This window comes from Thalassophryne amazonica, chromosome 15 (genome assembly GCF_902500255.1).
Source record: "Thalassophryne amazonica chromosome 15, fThaAma1.1, whole genome shotgun sequence".
In the NCBI taxonomy this organism is placed as follows: Eukaryota; Metazoa; Chordata; class Actinopteri; order Batrachoidiformes; family Batrachoididae; genus Thalassophryne; species Thalassophryne amazonica.
The window spans coordinates 5,506,836-5,529,107 of NC_047117.1; the positions used below are offsets into that span (position 1 = coordinate 5,506,836).

At 42.5% G+C, this 22,272-nt stretch overlaps 2 protein-coding genes across 2 annotated transcripts; both read right to left on the minus strand.

Moving 5' to 3' along the window:
* Positions 1–1,521: 1,521 nt before the first annotated feature.
* LOC117525949 (gastrula zinc finger protein XlCGF26.1-like) lies at positions 1,522–12,337 on the minus strand. The gene is made up of 2 exons (XM_034187925.1): positions 11,733–12,337; positions 1,522–4,325 (listed from the first exon to the last, which is right to left on the minus strand). The coding sequence occupies exons 1-2, from the start codon at positions 11,914–11,916 to the stop codon at positions 2,836–2,838; spliced, it is 1,674 nt and encodes a 557-aa protein (XP_034043816.1). The 5' UTR covers positions 11,917–12,337; the 3' UTR covers positions 1,522–2,835.
* Positions 12,338–16,248: 3,911 nt separating this feature from the next.
* LOC117525961 (zinc finger protein 665-like) lies at positions 16,249–21,401 on the minus strand. The gene is made up of 2 exons (XM_034187942.1): positions 20,951–21,401; positions 16,249–17,938 (listed from the first exon to the last, which is right to left on the minus strand). Exons 1-2 carry the CDS (start codon positions 21,132–21,134, stop codon positions 16,956–16,958), a joined length of 1,167 nt encoding a protein of 388 aa, XP_034043833.1. The 5' UTR covers positions 21,135–21,401; the 3' UTR covers positions 16,249–16,955.
* Between the last annotated feature and the right edge of the window lie 871 nt (positions 21,402–22,272).

Consider the following 22,272-nt stretch of genomic DNA (forward strand, 5'->3'; position numbering starts at 1 on the left):
AAGTGCAGTTCAGCACAGTGCAAAGGTTATATGAAAATGGCAGCGCCTGGAGTTTTAGAAAACTGTCTCACACAGATTTATCATAGAGTACCATACTGTTTCTGTTTCTTCATAATTCATGTAAAGTCCAAGACATAATCAGTGTCTTGGGAATGTTCATGTATCCATCCCCTGACTTGTCCAAAGAAAGCTGGATGTAAAAATGATGGTTTACATGTGCTATAATAAGGGGGGGGGCACTTACTTATTCACCCCATCATTTTGGCCTTTTGATTTTTATTTCTTTTAATTCATGATGTAGAGATGACTTTTCATGGTGAATTTAAAGGGTAGAATTTTTTAGAAATTTTAATATACAAAGCCTGAATTTTTGGTTTTGTTTTTTGATGTCCTAAAAAATTTCTAACATGTAAAAGCACAAGGGGGCAAACACTTTTTCACACCACTGTGTATATATATATATATATAAGCATACTGTTATTCACAGTATAGTATATTTGTTATTTTATTTATTCATCTTTCCACCCTGCAATTTGCACACACATAGTATATGTTTTTCAGTATATTTGCTATTTTATTTTTACTCATTGTTTTTGCATGGGCAGCACGGTGGCTTAGTGGTTGGCACTGTTGCCTCACAGCGAGAAGGTCATGGTTTCAATTCCCACCTGTGGCCTTTCTGTGTGGAGTTTGCAAGGACCTCCCACAATCCCCTGACTTGTTCTCATCACCCAGGCCAAGTTCTGCCTGTCCAGCTCCAAAATCACACTGTGGCACTCTGGGAAAGGTCCAGCCCATTTCCATTTTCTGAGGAAGAAAAGTCTTGCTGAGCTTTCTTCACCGAGTGGGATGTGTGCAGAGACCAGGTCAGGTCAGATGTGATGTAGGTGCCCAGGAACCTGATGTTGTCCACACGTCTCCACATTTCCACATCTCCACCTCCTCATGGATGAGGAGAAGAGCATGTTCTGTCTTAGTGGACCTCCTCTAATCCACAATGACCTCCTTGGCCTTGCTGGTGTTCAGAACAAGGTTACTGGCCCAACACCATCCTATCGGGTACTGGATCTCCTCTTGGTAGAGAGCCTCATTGTTGTCTGATTTGAGGCCCAGCACTGTGGTATCCCCAACTTAAGGACCAAGTTGGTGGAGTGGGTGGCTGAACAGTCATGGGTAAAGATGGTGAAGAGTGCTGGGCTAAGCACACAGCCCTGTGGTGTACCAATGTGGATGATGTACAGTCCTGAGGCCTGTTGGTGAGAAAGTCCCTGAACCAGTAGCACAGCAACTTGGACAGACCCAGACGTTGAAACTTCAGCACCAGTTTACCCAGGATAACCATTTTAAATGCTAAACTGAAATCCACAAATATCATGAGTATTAGGAAGCTCCAGGTGAGTCAGGGCTGTGTGAAGCACTAATGAGACTGCATCCTCCGTTGAACGGTACCCCCTGTAAGCATACTGATGACAGTCCAGCCAATTTGGTGCCCTAGGCAAGATTTTTAATGGCACCCCCACCTACACATACACAAACAGTAAATTCCACATTTGCCTACATTCACACAAAAAATGAAATCAGTTTTTTAATAGAATAAAATATCAAACAAGTCAATAAAAATAGTTAAGAACAAGTAGAACAAATTAGAAACCATGCAACCTAAAAACAATCTCCTCACCCTCATATCACCTACTCAGCCTGACTCTCGTTTTCCTTGCAGCAAACTCATCTATGACATCGTATGAGAGTCGTTTTGAAATGTACAAATGTTGTTTTGAAATGTAAAAATGTTAAAAGTCGCTGACATTGACGATCAATGCATGCCACTCAAAGCCTCTACCAACTATTCCCACTCCTACAAAACAGTTTATTTTGAGTCGGTCAGTTTAGGCAAAACTCACCCTGAAATAGCTGAGGAATTAGCAAACCATGGACAGAGACATGTTAACACTGCTAACCTTACCAACCCCAATGTGCATGTGTGTTAATGTGTTGTTGGTATGTATGAGTTTATTGCCTCTGAAAACCTGTTAAATTGGCTTTTTAAGGAGATTGTGCCCCTATTGTTATAATAAATAATAAAAAATGGCTCTTCGTGCATTTTTTTTGGGGGGGGGGGGGGGGGGGCACTCAGAAGGGGTCTTGCCCAGGGAGTAATTCAGTGTAGAACCGCTACTGACTGTACCTTTGTCTTGGTCCCATTTTTCTTGTTTTTCTCTTTTCCTCCCCTCTGCACCAGTTTGGGTCATTTTGACATGGTTGTTAAATCATGACCCAACACCAGATAGTTTGGGTCGTTTTGACATGGTTGTTAAATCATGACCCAACACCAGATAATTTGGGTCGTTTTGACTGATATGTTGCAATGACGTAATGACCCGGAAGGGCTCATCAGACACTTTTTTGGGGGGGTATGGTGAGGAAGCTATTATCATCATTATTATTTAATAAGGTTAGCTATGCAGTTAAATCAATATGGCCTAATATTTATTTTATATTAAAAGATATTTAGTATCAACTGGTTTTAGTATAAGAATAGCAGTGAAAGTTTTTTTTCCTCATTTGTGGCGCCCCCATGGGGGAAGAAGGGATCTTGACAACACAATGCATTCTCTATTTTGTCTACATGCAATAAGGAGAATTGTCACCATATTTATTCTGTCTTGTATGGAATGGGATGACAGTTCCAGAGATTTGGGATAAAACCTTGTTTGAGAACCTCATTAACGATAAATGAATGAATTAACGATTGTAATTGTAACGATTGTCAGGACATTTTCTGATGTTTCAACACAAGAACAATGGAGTCACATTATGTGTATTCAGAGATCCTGTTTAGCAAAATGTAAATGATTTATCTCTTGTATGTCGGCTCATGTGAGATTTCAGATTGCCCTTTAAGCCAAACGCTTTTCCACACTGAGAACATGTACATGGTTTCTCTCCTGTATGAGTTATATGGTTTTTCAGGCTGCTGTTTTGGTTGAATGATTTCCCACAAACAGAACAGGTAAATTGTTTCTCCGCTGTATGAATTAACATATGAGTGTTCAGATTGGCATTTTGATTAAATGTTTTGCCACATTCAGAACAACTGAACGGTTTCTCTCCTGTATGAATTATCATGTGGCTTTTCAGACTGCTGTTCTGGTGAAATGATTTCCCACACACATAACAGCTGAATGGTTTCTTTGCTCCATGAATTAACATATGGGTTTTCAAATTAGCATTCTGATTAAATGTTTTGCCACATTCAGAACAGCAGAATGGTTTTTCTCCTGTATGACCTGCCATATGGATCTCCAAACTGCTGCTTTGGCTAAATGCTTTACCACACTTACAACATCTAAATCGTTTCTCTCCTGTATGAGTAGCAATATGGATTTTCAGATTGCCTTTTATGCTACATGCTTTCCCACACTGAGGACAGATAAATGGTTTCTCTCCCGTATGAGTTCTCATATGGTTCTTCAGTGTGCTTTTTTGGTTAAAAGACTTGCCACACTCCAAACAGCTGAATGGTTTCTCTCCTGTATGAATTAGCATATGGGTTTTCAGATTGCTGTTATGGTTAAATTTTTTGCCACACTGAGAACAGCTGAATGGTTTTTCTCCTGTATGAATTAATCTATGGAGCTCCAAATGTCTACTTTTGCCAACCGTTTTACCACATTCCGAACAACTAAATGCTTTCTTTCTTCTCTGAAATGCCACATGGCTTACTTGGTCACATGATTCATCAGGCAGAGAAATGGTAAATCGTTCCTGCTTTGCATTAATACTTGTATGCCTCAGACGGTGCTTATAATCATTCGTTTGATCATACCCCTGACTCAGTGTCTGCACATCAGCATTACATTTCCTATCTCCAAGTGGGATCATCTTATTTTTCAAAAAGTAGAAACATGATTGAGGTTCCCTGGTCTCATTACAATCAATATCACTGATATCAGTATCAGGTTCAGAAGAGTGAGATGTCACATCACCCATAACTGAGTGGAAAGAACTGCCTTGATCTGATATGCAAGCCGGTTGAGATCCTTTCCAGTCCTCTCCATCAGATTCTGGTTTTATATGCTCAAGTGAGCTGCTAGCAAGATCCTCAGCACTAGTGTTGTCCTTAACTCGGTACTGAAGAATCTGAGAGAACTGAGGATTCAAATCAACATTTGTACACTTTGTGGAATAAACTTCCAGCCCTCCTGGATGCTCTTGTTTCTCCTCTTCATTTTTAAAGAGTTCTGGATCCTGTTGTTCCACATTGTAAGCCCAGGCTTGTTGGTCAGAGGGACTCACTTTGTCTTTAACAAATTCCTGCGGCAAATCTATAGGAAACACAGATATTGACATTAACACAGTTCAGAACACGTTAGCTGAAGATTAATTACAAATATTACTTAAGTGTGATTTTTTTTTGTCATTGTGACATTTCAAATGTGATACTTTAATTTTGATGATGGAAGAAATGCAGCTGCTCTGCACTCACACAACCTGTGTGTGTACGTAGACAGTCACAGCTGTGCACAGTCACAGCAAGACAAAGGGACAAGGGGGGGGGGGGCGCAATGGAGAGAGCGATTAAACTTAACTATTTCAACCAGTTCAACCAGTCCATACCCCCCCCCCCCCCCACCACGCTCCTTGCAGCCATTGCTCCTTCTTCACTCCCCCCCAGACAATCACAGCAGCAGCTCCTTCCTCTGCCTCCCCCGACATCAACACAACCTCCTCCATCACTGTGGACCAGGTCAGTTGAGGAAGCTTCATCGCAGGAAAGCTGCAGGCCCGGACAAGGTGTGTCTGATGAAGACGCTGGAGCGGCTCTTCCTTGACTTCCTCAAACCACAGGTACAACATGCCCAGGACTCTCTAAAGTTTGCACATCAGGTAGGTGTTGGTGTTGAGGATGCCGTTCTCTACCTGCTAGACTGAGTCCACTTGCACCCAGATAAGGGAAGCGGCACATTGAGGATTCTCTTCCTGGACTCCTCAGCACCTTCAACACCATCCAGCCCCTTATGATTCAGGACAAACTGAACAGGATGGGAGTGGACCCCTGCCTGGTCACTTGGATCTCCAGCTACCTCACCGACAGGCCGCAGTATGTCAAGCTGAGGGACACCACATCTGACACTGATCAGCAACACTGGAGCACTACAGGGAACAGTGCTGGCCCCTCTTCCCTTCACCCTGTACACCTGGGACTTCTGGCACATCTCTGAGCTGTGTCACATCCAGAAGTTGGCAGATGATACAGCCATTATTGGATGCATCAGGGATGACAGAGAGGAGTAGTACAGAAGCCCAGTGACAGACTTTGCTGCCCAGTGCCACAAAAAACACCTAAAACTCAACACCTCAAAGACAAAGGAGCTGGTAATTGACTTTGGGAAATTCAGACCAAGACCAGTTCTGATTGAGGAAGTTGAGGTGGAGGCTGTGGCAGAGAAGAAAACACTGGACAAACTGCTGGACATTATGGATGATACAAGTTACCCTCTGCACACCATCAGCAACCAGAGGAGCCTCTTCAGCCACAGACTGCTCCTTCCCAAGTGCAGGACCAACAGACTGAAAAACCACTTTGTCCCTCAGGCCATCAGACCGTACAACTCCTCACTCAGGGGGAGGAGGAGTAACAGAGACAGAGGATGGAAAGGAGAGAAACAGTAGGAGCCAGTAAACCATTAACAAGCGGTATTTCTGGTATTTCTATTTGTGGATTTATATTTATATTTGCAAATTGTTTTTCACTTTTACTTTTGATACTCTGTGTTCTTATTACCCTCTGTGCTGCTATGCAATGCTGCTGGAACCTCAATTTCCCTCAGGGAGTCTTCCCAAGGGATTAATAAAGTTCTCTCTAATCTAATATATAAAACGCAGCCTCGCAGAGAGACTGTCATTCCTGCTGCCACTGTGCACTCACACAGCCTGTTACAGCCTTGTGCAGACAACAGTCTCAATGGAGAATGCCAAAAATAAATAAAAATCTCTTAACATCAAGAGTTGAGGACAAAGTGACTGACATTTCTTCCCTGTGCAGCCACAAGCCCACTGAACTGAGCTTCATTCTGGAAGCACAGGTACAGTGGAGGTGGCTGAAAGTCCACAGTTCTGGAAAAATAACGAGCTGAGCATCTGCTTAACAGGATCACTGGGTAGGATGAATGAATTTTTCCAGAAAAGGGCTATAAATTAAATTATTATTTCTTTCTCATCAGACAATAGACTTCCTCATAGCTTGTGGAAAAAAAGAAGCTAAACTGGTAAATATCAGCTTTGCCTTTTTTTAAACTTTCCATGATTTTGACAAAGAGTGTTTTTTATGGTTCCTTTATGGTTTTATGGTGATGGTTCCTCTCTGGGTACCATCACCTTATCATGGCGGATAGGTTTGTGTGTTGCTATGAACCTGCTGTGTTGTCTAGAGCCTTTGTGCTTCTGGTAGGGTCTCCCATGGTAAATTGGTCTCAGGCAAGAGGGCAGACTAAGAATGGTTCATAAGACACCATGACAAAATGAGGCAGAGGAAATGTGACCCGGCCCGGAGGAAGCCCGGGGCCCCCATCTGGAGCTAAGCCTGGATGTAGGGCCCGCCAGCAAGCGCCTGGTGGCTGGACTTGGCTTGGAGCCCAGTTTGGCACAGCCCAAAAAGGCAACGTGGACCTTCCATCTCCACCCTGTGGGCTCACCACCCACAGTGGTGCTGGTGTCGGGTGCGCTGTCCCATGGGTGGCAGTGAACCTCAAGGGCCTTGGCGCACCAGACCCAGGCGGCAGAGGCTAGCTCTGGGGGTGTGGAATGTCACCTCTCTGTGGGGGAAGGAGATGGAGCTTGTGCAGGAGGTGGAGCAATACCAGGTAGATCCAGTGGGCCACGTTTCCACGCACAGCCTCATTTCCGGAACCACTCTCCTTGATAGGGGTTGGACCTTATTCTTCTCTGAAGTTGCCCAGGGTGTGAGGCGCCAGGAGGGTGTGGGGATACTCACAAGTTCCCGGCTGAGCGCCACTACGTTGGAGTTTATCCCAGTAGATGAGAGGGTCACCTACCTACACCTTCAGGTGGCGGGTGGGGGGGATGACTGACTTTTGTTTGTGCATATGCACCCAACAGCAGTTTGGGGTATTCTGCCTTCTTTGGGTCCCTGAATGGAGTCCTGTATGGGGCTCCAGCGGGGGACTCCATTGTTCTGCTGGGGGACTTCAACACACAAATGGGCAATGACAGAGACACCTGGAAAGGCATGATTGGGAGGAACGGCCTCCCTAATCTAAACCCGAATGGTTGTTTGTTATTGGACTTCTGTGCTAGTCACGGACTGTCCATAACGAACACCATGTTCAAACATAAGGATGCTCACAAATGTACATGGTACCAGAGCACCCTAGGCCAAAGATTGATGATCGATTTTGTGATTGTATCATCTGCATGTTCTGGACACTCAGGTGAAGAGAGGGGCAGAGCTATCAACTGATCACCATCTGGTGGTGAGTTAGATGAGAGGATGGGGAGGATTTTGGACAGACCTGGTAAACAGATTGTGTGGGTGAACTGGGAACGTCTGGAGGAGCCCACTGTCCAACAGATCTTCAACTCACACCTCTGGCAGAGCTTTTCTAGCATCCCTGGGAAGGTTGGGGGCATTGAACCAGAATGAGCAATGTTCAAAGCTTCCATTGCTGAAGCTACAGCGTGGAGTTGTGGCCTGAAGGTCTTAAGTGCCTCAAGGGGCGGCAACCCTCGAACACCGTGGTGGGCACCGGTGGTAAGGGAAGCTGTCCAACCAAAGGAGGAGTCGTTCCAGGATGTCTGATCTCGGAGGACTCCGGAGGTAGTTGCAAGATTCCGACAGGCCCGAAAGGGCAGCAACCTCTGCTGTGGGGGAGGCAAAGCAGCGGGTGTGGGAGGCGTTCGGAGCAGCCATACAGAAGGACTTTCGGTCAGCACCAAGGTGCTTATGGCGACTTGTGAGGCACCTCAGGAGGGGAAAATGGGGAACCATCCAAGCTGTCTACAGTAAGGATGTGACTCTGTTGACCTCAATTGAGGATGTAATCCGGCGCTGGAAGGAACACTTTGAGGAACTCCTGCATCAGGCCGGAGCGCCCTCTATAGTAGGGGCAGAGCTGGAAGCTGATAGAGGACTTTCATCAATTTCCCTGGTGGAAGTCACTGAGGTAGTCAAACAACTCCACAGTGGCAAGAACTCTGGGGTTGATGAGATCCATCCAGAAAGCTTTGGGAGTAGAGGGATTGTCTTGGATGAGATGTCTCTTCAGCATTGCATTGAGGTCTGGGACAGCGCCTAAGGAGTGGAAAACCGGAGTGGTGATCCCCATATTTAAAAAGGGGGACCAGAGAGTGTATGCCAACTACAGGGGCATCACACTACTCAGCCTCCCTGGTAAAGTCTACTCCAGGGTGCTGGAAAGCTGCTTAGGAGGGTGGCTGGTGTCTCCCTTAGAGATGGTGTGAAGTTCGGTCATTTGTGGGGAGCTCGGAGTAGAGCCACTGTTCCTTCACGCTGAAAGGAGCCAGCTGAGGGGGTTCAGGCATCTGGTAAGGATGCCTCCTAGGCGCCATCCTAAGGAGGTGTTCCAGGCACGTCCACCTGGGAGGAGACCTCGGGGAAGCCCCGGGACTAGGTGGAGAGATTATATCTCCACACTGGCCTGGGAACGCCTCAGGATCCCCCAGTCAGAGGTGGTCAATGTGTCACGGGAGAGGGAAGCCAGGGGTACCCTGCTAGAGCTGTTGCCTCCGCAACCCGATCTCAGATAAGCGGTTCAAGATGAGTGAGTGACTGTTTTTTTATTCACCGATACTGTTCATATCACAATTTAATACAGCAATTAGGTATTTTATTTCAAAATTTGTAATACATTGGGCACATTGTTTCCATTCAAGCTTAATGGTGCTAAAAACAAGAATTGCAAAGTTTAAATTTATTTTGGATCAGACGAATAGATGGAATTTATTCTAGAGAATTTCATTTGATAATATTAGAAGACTCCTTTTTCCTTCTCTTTGCGATAGTTTGATTTCAGTGCAGGCATGGTCTCTTTGGTTGTTACGCCATTCCTCTCCTTCAGCATCTGTGTGTACAAATACCCAGTGCTCTGAATCCTTACCGAGGAAAGAGGGCATGATTCAAAGCACTGGATACATGCTATAGCTCACCCTGTCGGATGACTTCTGGAGGAAAGAAAAAAAAAAAAAAAATCTCATGGACAATTTTCAAGTTACGCTGCAGAGACTTCCGGTTAGTGAGCCTCCCGCTCGCGTGTTTGGCGTCATTAGCAACAACAACTTGTTATGATGCCTCATGGCTAACCAATCAGTTGTTATGGGCCAGTTACCATGTTTGTGAAGCGTTGTGTGTTCTCCAAAAAAGTGAAAATTACAAAGCGAAACACAGAAGCAAAAAACAGAAGAGTAACAGATGTCTGCTGAGGAGTTTCTTTCAGAGACTGTTCGTCAGTGTGGCCTGCTGTGAGGGGAGCGCTGAACCCCTCACACCAGCCAGAGAGAGACAGCATCCGGGTGAATAGCAAACTTCCAATTGTGGGTGCCCGCCCGCCAGGTTGATAGTTACTCCCGGTTGTTATGACGCCTCACAGAGCTGCTAACCGATCCGTTATTAGGACGCCTCATGGAGCGACTGACTGATCGAAGCTGGACGCCAGTTAAACGATGTCTCCGAAAGTCAACGTAAGTCCAGATTTCTTGTTTCGTTTTGGCTTTGGTGTCCGTCGTTAGTGCTGTGTGACCAGGGCTTTACATCGTTGCTAGGAAAGTTCGACCAAAATACCGGGTGCAATGAGCATGTTTTCACTATTATTTGATTTCTTTGTGCGAGGATGCTTATGTAGATAAGTTTTCATCAGGGTGTTATGATGAATTGGACTGTAATGAACAGGTAAGATAAGACATTTGAATTTCTATCCTGTTTCCAGGGCTCACGTTGGATGTGGCTCACCACACGTTTACACACTTACTGAAGTCAAATAACGTTGGGACTGCAGTGCCTTTCAGCATGTTTTTCGGTTTTGAACCCATTCTCAGCGGGACAAGTGAGGAATTGTGGGTCACTGTCATGTTAGTGGCTGCGTCTATAAGTGAGTGAGTCAGACTCTATTTTTAGACAAGCGTATAAACAGCCGGCCAAGTCCACCCAGACACAGGGGCTGTTTGTGACAATCCCGCTGATCGCACCTGAACTTTGTGAAACTTGTCAGTCCATCATAGACATTCTCCCTCTCTGGCACATAGAATTCAATATGGATGCATTAAGGTGGGAGCTTTGTCCCCACACGCATACGTCATAAAATTTCTGACCAATCAGATGCGTTCTTTATAATTTTTTTATTTTATTGATCAATTACCAAAAACAAAACAAAACTAAGAGAGAAATGTATGTTTTTATTATGTTTTATCAGAAAAAATAATTATATTTAGGCTACCTAGTCAAATATCGTGGTTGTGTTGTTATGCAGGTCACATGACCACTGAACCGGATGTGCGACTTCTTCCATAGTTTTTTTTAAAGTAATTTTTAATTTTTTTATTTTTATTTGTTGCATGGTTATTTCCATATCAAAGTGCATGACCATTTCCTCCTGCATAGTGTTTGAGCCTCTGGTGTTGGAACCAACCAGCCAAACACAGGGGTAGCGAGTGAAGTCACCCCACTGTGAGCGTGCCCCAGGTGAAGTCACCCCACTGTGAGCTTGCCCCAGGTGAAGTCACCCCACTCCAGCTATCCATACTTATTTTCTTCAGTAATTAAGAATCACTAGTTTAAAGTTAGGGACCTGCCAGTGTGACGTATAGAACTGGGCAGTGCCCCCCTACCTTAAAACACCATCTCACTTACAAAACTTGAGCAAGAACAGTGTATTATCGCACTGGTGTGTATAATTAATTTATTGCATGAACATATCAGATTTAAATATTGTTTTACTAGAGATGAGTGACTTCACCTGGACTGGTGTGAGTTCGCAGTGGGGTGATCACTATAAACTCAGGATTAGAGGTGGGCGATAGCGGGAATTTTGGTATTGATCCAATACCAAGTAAATACAGGCCCAGTATTGCCGATATCGATACCGATATTAACAGGGTTGGGTAGGATTACTTTGAAATGTAATCCAAAAGTAATCAGATTACAAGTAATCCAAATGTATGTACGTACATACATGTAATCCACATGTATTCTTTGAAAGTAATCCTACCCTACCTTGGATATTAAGCATCATAGAGCCAAAGGATCCAAAAGACCTAGGATAGAATTTTGCCAAACATTGTACGCAACAACAAAATACACAAAACATTTGTTTAAAAAAATATCACTCAACACAAGTAGAGGGCTGACAAACCACAATACAAGGGTGCGCTGCTCCATGTTGGTGACAGTGCAGCGCTGCTCTTACAGAGAGCAGACTTTGATGAATCTGCGTGCACAGCAGTCAGTGCATGCGGGAGAGGAAAAAAAGATTGAGTATCGATCTTTTTATACGAGGACCTTCAATATCAATAACAGCGTTGGTATCGATATTAGGATCGATCCGCCCACCTCTACTCAGGATGTCCAAGATTGAAGACAATGTTGACTAAAAAGGCTCATGTTGTTAAAGGATTTATCGCTGTGCTGATAATCACAGCAGTCAAAACAGTAACAGGACCATCTACAGCCCGCACATGTAAATGTGAGGAAAATAACAAACCTGTTTTATCGTATGAGTTAAAAGCAGCAGCCAGTAGTTTTCTTTGTCGTTCGTTCTCCTCTTTTAAACCACAAAGTTCCTCCTCGTATTCGGCTGCTGTTCTTTCAAACAGCTCAAATATCTCTTCATCATTTGCAGGTAGTCGCTCCTTCAGTAACGCTCTCAGAATTTGGACTTTAGACATTTTCACACAATAACACAAACCGTTTCTGCACAAAAAAGGCCCCGTTAGCAGGCTAAGCTAACCCCGCTAGCTTTAGAAGCTAACGCCACGGAGAAGGAGGCCAGATGCGAGCCGGAAGCTGCACAGTTTAAAGTCCCGTTATTGTCCATTTCCGACTTCATTCCGACATATATTTTTGATGGGTTATTACAGATAGATTTCATATTCGGTATTTTAATATTTCCCATAATCCCCTGCGCTTCCCAGCATGCGCCGCGGCACCAGCAGAATTCCGGCGTCTTGCGGCGCATGTAAACAATCTGGCAAAGCGAGGATGTGAATGGCGCCGATTCCGCGAGTTCACGAGTGATTACGATGATGACACGTTCTTTCAATACTGCAGCAGCTAAGAGAATATTTAGCGCAAAATCCTGCAAATCGTGACAAGCATCAAATTCGGCACAAGTCCTCCTTAGACAAAAAACAAAACAACAAACGACTAGCCCCTTCAATTTTCAATAGGCGGCCAGGTAGGGTTCAGGGGTCAAAATTAAAAATGCTCCAATCACATTGAAAACTACATTGTCTGATCACAATGAGTTCAAAAAGGTATAGTTTTTTACTATCTATGACTGAACGCTCAGGAGTTGTGGGGTAAAAACAGCACTTTCTATTTGTACACATGTCAAAAGTTAAAGTTGCTCCAATTTTGGTAAAAAAAAAAAAAAAGAAGCAAATTAGTCAACATGGTTTTAAAAAGGAATAGTTTGGACCATGTATTATGTTTAGTTATCTTACAGGGTAACATACCAGGTCTGTTAGAAAAGTGTTTGACCTTTTTATTTTTTTCAAAAACCTGATGGATTTGAATCACGTGTGCTTGCATGAGCAAACCTTGAACTTTCGTGTGCATGCATGAACTTTTCCATGCCTGTCGATTGCATCATTTTCTGGTAAGCAGCCTTTGTGTGGGACGTGTGTCGTGCGCTCTGCGTTTTTTCATTCCAAGGAAAAAGACGGAATGACTGGAGCAGTGCCGCATCACATTTTGCCAGAAACTGGGCGACAGCCAGGTGGAAACCATTCAGATGATTCAGATGGCTTTCGGTGGCTTTTCAGTCATGTGACTATGAGAAATTGTGGAAGAGGTGGGCATGTCACAATATGTCCTGTGAGACTTCAACACAAAGGTGCTTCTGCTCCAACGTCAGAAGCTTCAGGAAAGAATTTCGCCACCACTCTTTTCATGGCAAAATCTTCTTTCACAGTGAAATGTACCGAAAAGTGCTGATGTCCACCTCTTCCGCAATTTTCGGATAGTCACACGACGGTCCCACATCACCACAGCGTTCACTTTGGAAATGATCTGGTCATTTCAGCACGTTGATGGCCAACCAGAGCGTGGTTCGCTCTCCACCGTTGCGTGGACATCTTTAAACCAGTTGTACCGCTCCTTAATCTGTGTGATGCTCATAACATCGTCACAGAAAGCCATCTGAATAATACAAATGGTTTCCACCTGGCTGTCGCCCAGTTTCCGCCAAAATTTGATGCGGCGCTGCTCCAGTCATTCCGTCTTTTTCCTTGGAATGAAAAAACGCCGAGCACGCTGCACAATCCTCACACAAAGGCTACTTACCAGGAAATGATGCAACCGACAAGTGTGAAAACGTTCACGCATGCACAGGAAGGTTCAAGGTTTGCAAGCACACGCCATTCAAATCCATCAGGTTTTTGAAAAAAAAATAAATAAAAAGGTTCGATACTTTTCTAACAGACCTCGTATGTCATAGAATCCAATGGACATTGACCTTGTTTGACCTTTACCAAGCATTCAACACAGTCAAAACTATTCCATTTATTAATCCTGTTAGCTCAACCAATAATTTGCATCACTTTTTATCAAAATTGAAGCAACTTTAACTTTTGACCCCTGTACAAACAAACTGACCCGTGTCACCATTTTTGATGTTTTTACCCCATAACATTCAGCCATAGATAGTCCAAACTATAACTTTTTGGAATAGCTATGATCAGACAAATAATGTAGTGTAGTTTTCAATTTGATTGGAGCATTTTTAATTTTGACCCCTGTGTAATTCAATTGACCTCTACCTGGCCGCCTATTGAAAATTCAAGTGGCTAATGTCTAAGAAGTATTTTTGCCGGCTTTGGTGCTCGTATCATCATTTTCAGGATTGTTTGAGTTATCTACTGCACTACAAGTTGAGAGGGTTATCTGGAGGTGGTGTAGCACCTGTGATAAACTTCTGCTGTGCACCAATGTTGTCTTGTCCACACTTCACAAGGTGAGTTTACATTGTGCCTTAAACCGGAACTCTGCTGAAACAGACCTCTCGTGTGAGTCACAGACCGCCAGACGGCGCAAGATTTCACAACTGTGAAACACCAAATGCTAGAGCTATGCTTGGCGCCCCAAGTTTAACATCTTCACAACTCACATCATCTTGGAAAACTACGATGGAAAAGCACTATAGATTTTAACCTTCAAAATAAAACTCCAAGTCCTCACCTATTTTACGGACAGGTGTGCAGCTCAAAATAAGTAAAAGATTTTCTCTGAAACCCACAAATATACAGAAGTATAGTGCCCTTTAACCCGAGGAAATATATTTTCACTGTTATGTTTTAAAGAAGTCAAATAAATAACAGTAAAATACCAACAGGAGTACAACACTATTGATATTATATTATGGGTGTTTCGCAACATCCTATAATGCCCTACACACGTCATAGTTCCAGTGTGGCAGACAATTTTTTAAAGTAGAATTGATGGAAGATGATGAAAAGACCCCCCCCCCCCCCCCCCCCCCAAAAAAAAAGGGCTCAGGAGGTTACTTGTTCTCAGTGCAGAAATTCACAATTAAAATGTTTGGCGTAGGAAACAAAAGGTAACATTCTCCAGATTTCCCACCAAAACATACTTTGATTAAAAGTAGTCCACATGAATGAAGCAGATGAGACATTATGGATGCCCAAAAAGCATTCAAACATGTGCACTGAACACATTTATGGATTACTATTATTATTATTATTTTTTTTTTACAAAAATTGATCTTAACAATACATTTTTATTTAATACATTGTATTTTTCAAAAGGAGGAAGTGATTGCTCCTGTTTCAGACTCGGTGGCTAAAATGACAAAAGACATGTCAAATTCAACATGAAATCAAAGCATGTTAAAAATGTTTAGCAAAAACATTCTTGTCAGTGTATCAAATTGAAAGTGACTATTTACAATTAATAAGGAATGGGGGGGGGGGTAATGCCACCAACAGTAACACTGAACAGGACTAAAGACCCACTGACACTTGCACGCCCTGTGTCGTGCAAGAGTAAACTCATCTTTAACGGGTGCAGACTGATCACAAGAGGGTCGTCAGCATGTGCAATTGCGCAAAGAGAATTTTGAAATGTTCAAAAAAATCTTTCACGCATAAAGGTCATGCAACGTAGCGCGATCTGCTCACCAATACTACGTGGAGTAAAGAAGTGAACAGAGCGAGTGGTTGCATCAGCACGGAGCTCGTCTGAATGATTATAACGAGATGTTAAATCTATCATAAACATACTTTTACAGCTGCACACAAGAAGGAAAAAAACATGCAACTGTTTTACCAAGCCATGACAATGTAAACATAACAATTACCTTTTTAGACAGCTCCAAATGCTTTCTCCAGCTACAATGGCTCTGGCTGGAGCAGTCCTCTGTGATTCAGGAAGCAATTAGAGCCATTTTCAGCAGCCAACTTGCAGAGAAAATGATTAATCTGCTATGAAATAATTATTTCACATATGCAGTGCACAGTGCTCAGCAGCTGGTGGAACAAAGCTCAGCGTCCAGCTGGGAACACTCGTAGGCCCAGAGAGCAGACTTTAGTCTGCAGCGATGCCACAAACCTCCTCCCTTTGTTATATAAAGGAGCCTATTCAATGAGCTGAGCACCTGCCAGGACCACTCACCCCACACCCACACTCATTCACAGAACACCTGAGAAATAGCCTCTTCCAAGTTGAGGGGCAGGGGAAGAATGGGACTGAGACAGAGAAGTCGTTTTGAAGTTGATGGAACCATTTATGGACCAGGGAAGGACTGTAACTGTGGACAATTTTTAAGGCTGAATTTGTTTAGCATCAAAATATTCAGCCTCAAAAACGTCATCCTAAAAAAAGTAAACATCCTCAAAAATGCAATCTAAAAAAAAAAATCCTCCTCAAAAAAAATTCAACCTCAAAAAATAGAAAAGCAGAAGCAATTGATCCCTGTCTCAATCATCCAAAGTTCAATCACATTTTGTTCCATTGGTCATGTGACACTGAGACCAAATCAAAAGAAGAAGAAGATGATTACGACAATGTGATACATTGCTGAACATTGGATGATTGAGACAGGGATTGATTCTTTCTCTCTGCTTTTCTATTGTTTTGCAGCAGACGGGAGGGACACCAATCCACCACCACGGGCTCCGCACCTGAATGGGGAAATAAACGCAACAAATGAGAACCAAAATAATAAAACAATATTATAATTCTAATACTGAGAAGAATCAGAAGTAATTAATTATTTTTAAAAACCCAATAACTACAACTGAACTGCAACCCACAATAACCAAAATGAAAGAAAAACCAACAATAATCCAATAAGTGGGTTGCAGCAAAACAGTCACTACAAACGAAAAATACACACAAAAAAACCCCAAACATACAGAAATAAAGAAAAGGTAAGTTCCCGTACCGTTCTTACACAACCCCACACATAAACTTTAAAACACAACACAAAGAATAAAACAAAGAGGGGCGGCATTACTAATTCCCGTTCGCCCTGATGGAACAGTCAATCCAACGTTTAACAAATTAAGTCAAGCAAAGCAGTGGAACAAAGCAACAAATAGGTGCTCTCTGCTAAACTTGATGTGGCATTCTCACACAGTGATTGGCTGGGACCAGACACCAGCTGAAAGTCACCGGGACCAATTACTATATCCTGCTACATTTAATATCTTGTGCGAGTTCTAATGTGTGTCATCCGGCATCCCTTTTAACAAAATGTAAGCATTTTCTCCCTTGTGTGACGAATCATATGAGATTTCAGATTGCCCTTTAAGCCAAATGCTTTTCCACACTGAGGACAGATAAATGGTTTCTCTCCTGTATGAGTTATCATATGGTTTTTCAGAGTGCTTTTTTGGTTAAACGATTTCCCACACTCAGAACAGCTGAATGGTTTCTCTCCTGTATGAATTAGCATATGGATTTTCAGATTGCTGTTATGGTTAAATTTTCTGCCACACTCAGAACAGCTGAATGGTTTCTCTCCTGTATGCATTAATCTATGGCTCTCCAAATGCTTGTTTTGGCCAAATGATTTACCACATTCAGAACAGCTAAATGATTTCTTTCCTGTATGAAATACCACATTGGTTTTCAGGTGGCTATCTTGGTCAAAAGTTTCACCATGCTGAAAAAAGAGAAACTGTTCCTGTTTTGTATCAACTCTTCCATGCCTCAGCCTGTGTTTGTAGTCACTAAATGGCTTGACACCATTATATTTCTCATCTCCACGCGGGGTCATCTTATTTGTCAAAAAGTGAAAACATGACGGAGATCCCCTGGCCTCATTACAATCAATGTCACTAACATCAGTATCAGGTTCAGAAGAGTGAGACGTCATATCATCCGTAAGTGAGTGGAAAGAAATGTCTTGATCTGACTTGTGAGTTGGTTGAAATCCGTTCCAGTCCGCTCCAACAGATTCTGCTTTTATCTGTTCGTTTGAGCTGCTAGAAAGTTGCTCAATATCTCCATTCACCTTGGGTTGATGTTGATAAAACTGTAAAAACTGAGGTTTCAAATCATCACTTGTACAGGTGTCAGTGTAAACCTCCAGTCCTTCAAGGTGCTCTTGTTCTTCCTCTTCCTTTTTTATGTGATGGAGATCTTGGTCCTCTTGTTTCAGACTGTAGTCCCAGGCCTGTTGCTCAGAGGGGCCAGCTTTGTGTATTACCAATTCCTGCAGCACATCTATATAAAAACATATTAAAACATTAACGACAGCTACAAGGGCACTCAGGAGACAATATTCTTCAGTGTAACCATAAAACACCACAAGGTGCAACTTTTAGCGCACCTCCCTTGCAAATGGATCCATATCCTCGTCAAACTGCATATTTTAAGGGTTAAGAGCGTTTTTAATTGTCATGTGCGCAGTAAAAACAGGCAGTTATACTACACAATGAAATTCTTACTCTGTTCATTCTCCCTAAAAAAATTGCATGTGGAAAGTTCACATCAGATGATACAAAAAATTATAAAATACACATTATTAGACTGAAGAATGGATTCTATACACTATTTAAGGGATATAATTTCAATTTCTTTTTATTTATATAGCGCCAAATCACAACCAAGTTGCCCCAAGACGCTTCACACAAGTAAGGTCTAACCTTATCAACCCCCAGAGCAAGCACACAGGCAACAGTGGTAAGGAAAAACTCTCTCTGATGATTTGAGGAAGAAACCTCAAGTAGACCAGATTCAAAGGGGCGACCCTCTGCTGGGCCATGCTACTGACACAATTCACAAAACGAATAAACAGGAAATTTTGCCAGTGCATAGGACAGGAGGCCCGCAGAAGTAGATACCACTCCCATCTCTGGACGGAGCTGCACCTCAAACAGAGAGAAAAAACAAAATCAGGCATCGGAAAGACAACAAATACAGTATAATTTGTCAGCATTAAGCAACAAGAAAAACAGAAGAAATAATAAGGTGATCGCCAGCCACTGGCCCTAAGCTTCACTAAAAGACCCAGACTTTAGATAAAGCTGGGGCCGCAGCCTGCTCAGTTTCCTAATGAAATGAATTGAAAAGAGTCTGACTGAGAATCTGACTGTTTTGATGATGCAGGGAGATCATTCCACAGAACAGGGGCATGATAAAAGAAAGCTCTGTGACCCACAGACTTTTTATTCACCCTAGAGACACAAAGTAGTCCTACACCCTGAGATCGCAGAGCCCAAAGTAGTTTTATACACACACACACACACACACACACACACACACACTAAAACTTGCATATAATGGATTCAGGTGGACCCGCAAATTTTGTTTGTTATAATCGAAACCAGTTATACGTATAAAACAGACAAAATCAGTTATATGTATGTAAGGGATTAGTTACAGTTAGGAGGTGCTGAACAATCTACTGGGAATCCTGAATCGGGGCCTCCCTCATTTAATGACCGGGTCAAAACATCTGAAAAAAATAAAACGCCTGCCTTAAATATGCACCAGACATTATGTGCATTAAAAAGATTACATTTGGAAGAGTCACTTTTTTTTTTTTTTTTTTTAAGTCCACCGCAGAGTGGTATCTTAAAATCTTAAAACCCGATTTATGGTTATGCATCTCGGTAATTCCATGACTGTGCAATGACTGACGTGCGCATTAATCTTTTCAAGCATTATCACATCTTTATGCAATTTGTTGCAGGAACGTTGGCTTTTTCTAGATGAATTTGTCCCTCAACTAGTTTCTTTATACAATTAACTTCCAAACCAAAGGTAAGTTGTACAATTTCTCTCCATGGATTTTGGGTCATTTGAGCCTCTTTTTCCAACTCTGTGTTGTAAAGTTGGTCATATTTGGGGATGTTTCTTCCAAACGTATTTGATCCATGATCAACAGAAATCAGCTTACACAGTGAAAAAACTTTTTAAAAATGACGGGAGAGGAAGGAGTGAAACCAAAAGTGACAAATCACAGCCCTTTGTGAACTCTGATTCAGCAGCTGCGCTGGTTCACAGCCCCGCAGAGGGGCTGTGATCTAAAGCTCTTTGGTTCACCACACCCAGAGACACATGTGAAACTTAACACCTTATTACAGTGCAAGCAACAAGCAGCATTTTGTTAACATAGTTGGTAAAGATGAATGGTCAAAAACATTTGTAAACCTTAAAATTATGTGTGTTAGTTCTTTTCTGTTATGTATTTTGCAGCTGTGAGGAGATGAGCTCAACTTTACCCCAGCAAACGGGGGCGGGCTACCAGACTGCTACAAGGGGGGGGAGACTGACATTCAACATACAGTGTCCCAGACATGTGGCAGGTGATATCAAAGGCAAAGCAGATTTCACTTATGGGTTTGATTTATAAACAAAACTAATTTTGGATAGTTCATCAACATTAAGGTCAGCTCTGTCATTTTTACGAAGTGAAAATATCACAAATATCTTTTAGTTTCAAGTAATGCGCTAATTCTGAAGGTTTGAGCATTAAACTCACAGATGCGAAAAAGGCATTATGGGAAAATTAGCCTCCTCATCACTGGCTGGTTGGTTTATTTTTCACGAGTTCAGCTCATGAAAAATGGGAGCAAAAACAAAAATGTTGCATTTATATTTTTGTTCAACATGTGTGTGTGTGTGTGTATATATTCCTAGGCAACACGGTGGATTAGTGGTTAGCACTGTTGCCTCACAGCAAGGTGGTCACATGATCGATTCCCACCTGTGATCTTTCTGTGGAGTTTGTTCTCCCCATGTTCGTGCGGGTTCCAGCCGGGTGCTCTGGATTCCTCCCAAATACAAAGACATGCAGGTTCGGTGAACTCGAAACTTTACGTTGTCCATAGGTGTGTGTGCAGGTGTGAATGTGTTTGTTAGTCTATATGTGGCCTTGCAATAGACTGGCGTTCTGTCTAGGGTGTACCCCAACTCACGCCCTATGACTGCAGGGATTGGGTCCAACCCCCCGCAACCCGATCTTGGATGAGCAGTTTGAGTGTGTGCATATATATATATATATATATATATATATATAAAATATGCGCGCACACACACATCCCTGTCACACCAGCTCTTTATATATTTCACCTGCGAGTTCTCACAAAAGCTGCTGTAAATCATTTCTAACGCAAAAACATGAGTATCATCAGCAAACAAACACTTTACATATATTATTTACGCATATGACGAACGCTATAGACCCAACAGAGATATGTATAAATGTGGGGAAAACAACAATAAACTAACCCGCTTTGTCATCAGACTTCTCAAAAGCTTCCAGTCGTCTTCTTAGTTGCTTGTTCTCGTTTGTTAAGCGACGAATTTCCTCCTCATATTCGGCTGTTGTTCTCTCAAACAGCTCAAATATCTCTTCTTCATCTGCAGGTAGACGATGCTTCAGTAAGGCTCTTAGAATTTGGACTTCAGACATTTTCACACAAAGACACAAACTGTTTCTACACACAAAAGGCCCAATTAGCAGGCTAAGCTAACTCCACGAGCTTCGCTAGCTAATGGCGAAGAAGTCAAGACCACACGAAATGTTACGAAAACAAAGAACAAAATTGAGCTTAAATCCTGGTGCAAGTTCAGCCAAACATAACCTCACGGTTTATTCCAGATGGATATTAAATTTGTGCAGAGAAAATCTACTGCAAACTGCAAAGTACACTTCGGGACTTGACATCCCATGATGCTTCACTGCTAAAAGCGCGAGAGTTCCGCGAGCTTTCCTTTTAATGTCCTCTACTGCCACCTGGCGGATCGGAATCCACCTTTGGAATCCTGTGTTTTCCCAGAATCTGAAAATGACCTGGACAAAGCTGGGCAGGTATGTGAGATGATTGTTTGGTTTACGGTAAAGACACCAAGTTTTGTACGGACAATTTTGTATTGTATAAAAAAATAAATCGGATATAGCAAGGTCTTGTTTTTAAATCATTGTACCAGTAATTGTGTTTGGAATGGATAAAAAAAAAAATTTCATCTGTCATTTTCTTGGTTTACTTACAGGCTGATTCCATTCCAAGCACAATTACATAAAAAGGCAGTGGTGAAATTGGTATAACTTCAAATTTTTTAAATTATATATCAAACTATGCCTGTGCAAAATTTGTTGCCTTTACCTAAAAACACACAATTAGTGATCATTTACCCATAACAGCCCTGCTGCAGTTCTTCCTTTGACTTCTTACACAATGGTAGGTGTATTGTCAAGACCTTCTAAAAAAATAACTTGTTTCAGCCATTTATCAAAGTGGCTTATCACTTTGATGACAATGAGCTTCCTGGAAATCGGTGGTGCTGCTTATCTACATTGGCTACAATGGTCACAGCTATTGCTTCCTCATCCATTTGAAGTAAAACAACAACAAGTCTCAAAACCCATTTCATGCAGTAAAATCTCCTGTGCATAAACAGGATTGATTGCGTGAATGTGCATCAGTCAGAACAACAAAGCCACTGCTGACCTTGTGAGACTCCAGTACTGTTCCAACCCGAAACCTAACAAAACCTGACAGAAAAATGATACAAGTGCAGTTTGTGTCAAGTCACACTGTATTAGTAAT

Coding starts and splice junctions, on each gene's coding strand:
- LOC117525949 (XM_034187925.1), bottom strand. CDS start 11,916: ATGTCTAAAGTCCAAATTCTGAGAGCGTTACTGAAGGAGCGACTACCT. Junction 4,326..11,732: donor TAACTCATACGATAAAACAG/GTTTGTTATTTT, acceptor TGTTTCCTATAG/ATTTGCCGCAGGAATTTGTT.
- LOC117525961 (XM_034187942.1), bottom strand. CDS start 21,134: ATGTCTGAAGTCCAAATTCTAAGAGCCTTACTGAAGCATCGTCTACCT. Junction 17,939..20,950: donor GAAGTCTGATGACAAAGCGG/GTTAGTTTATTG, acceptor GTTTTTATATAG/ATGTGCTGCAGGAATTGGTA.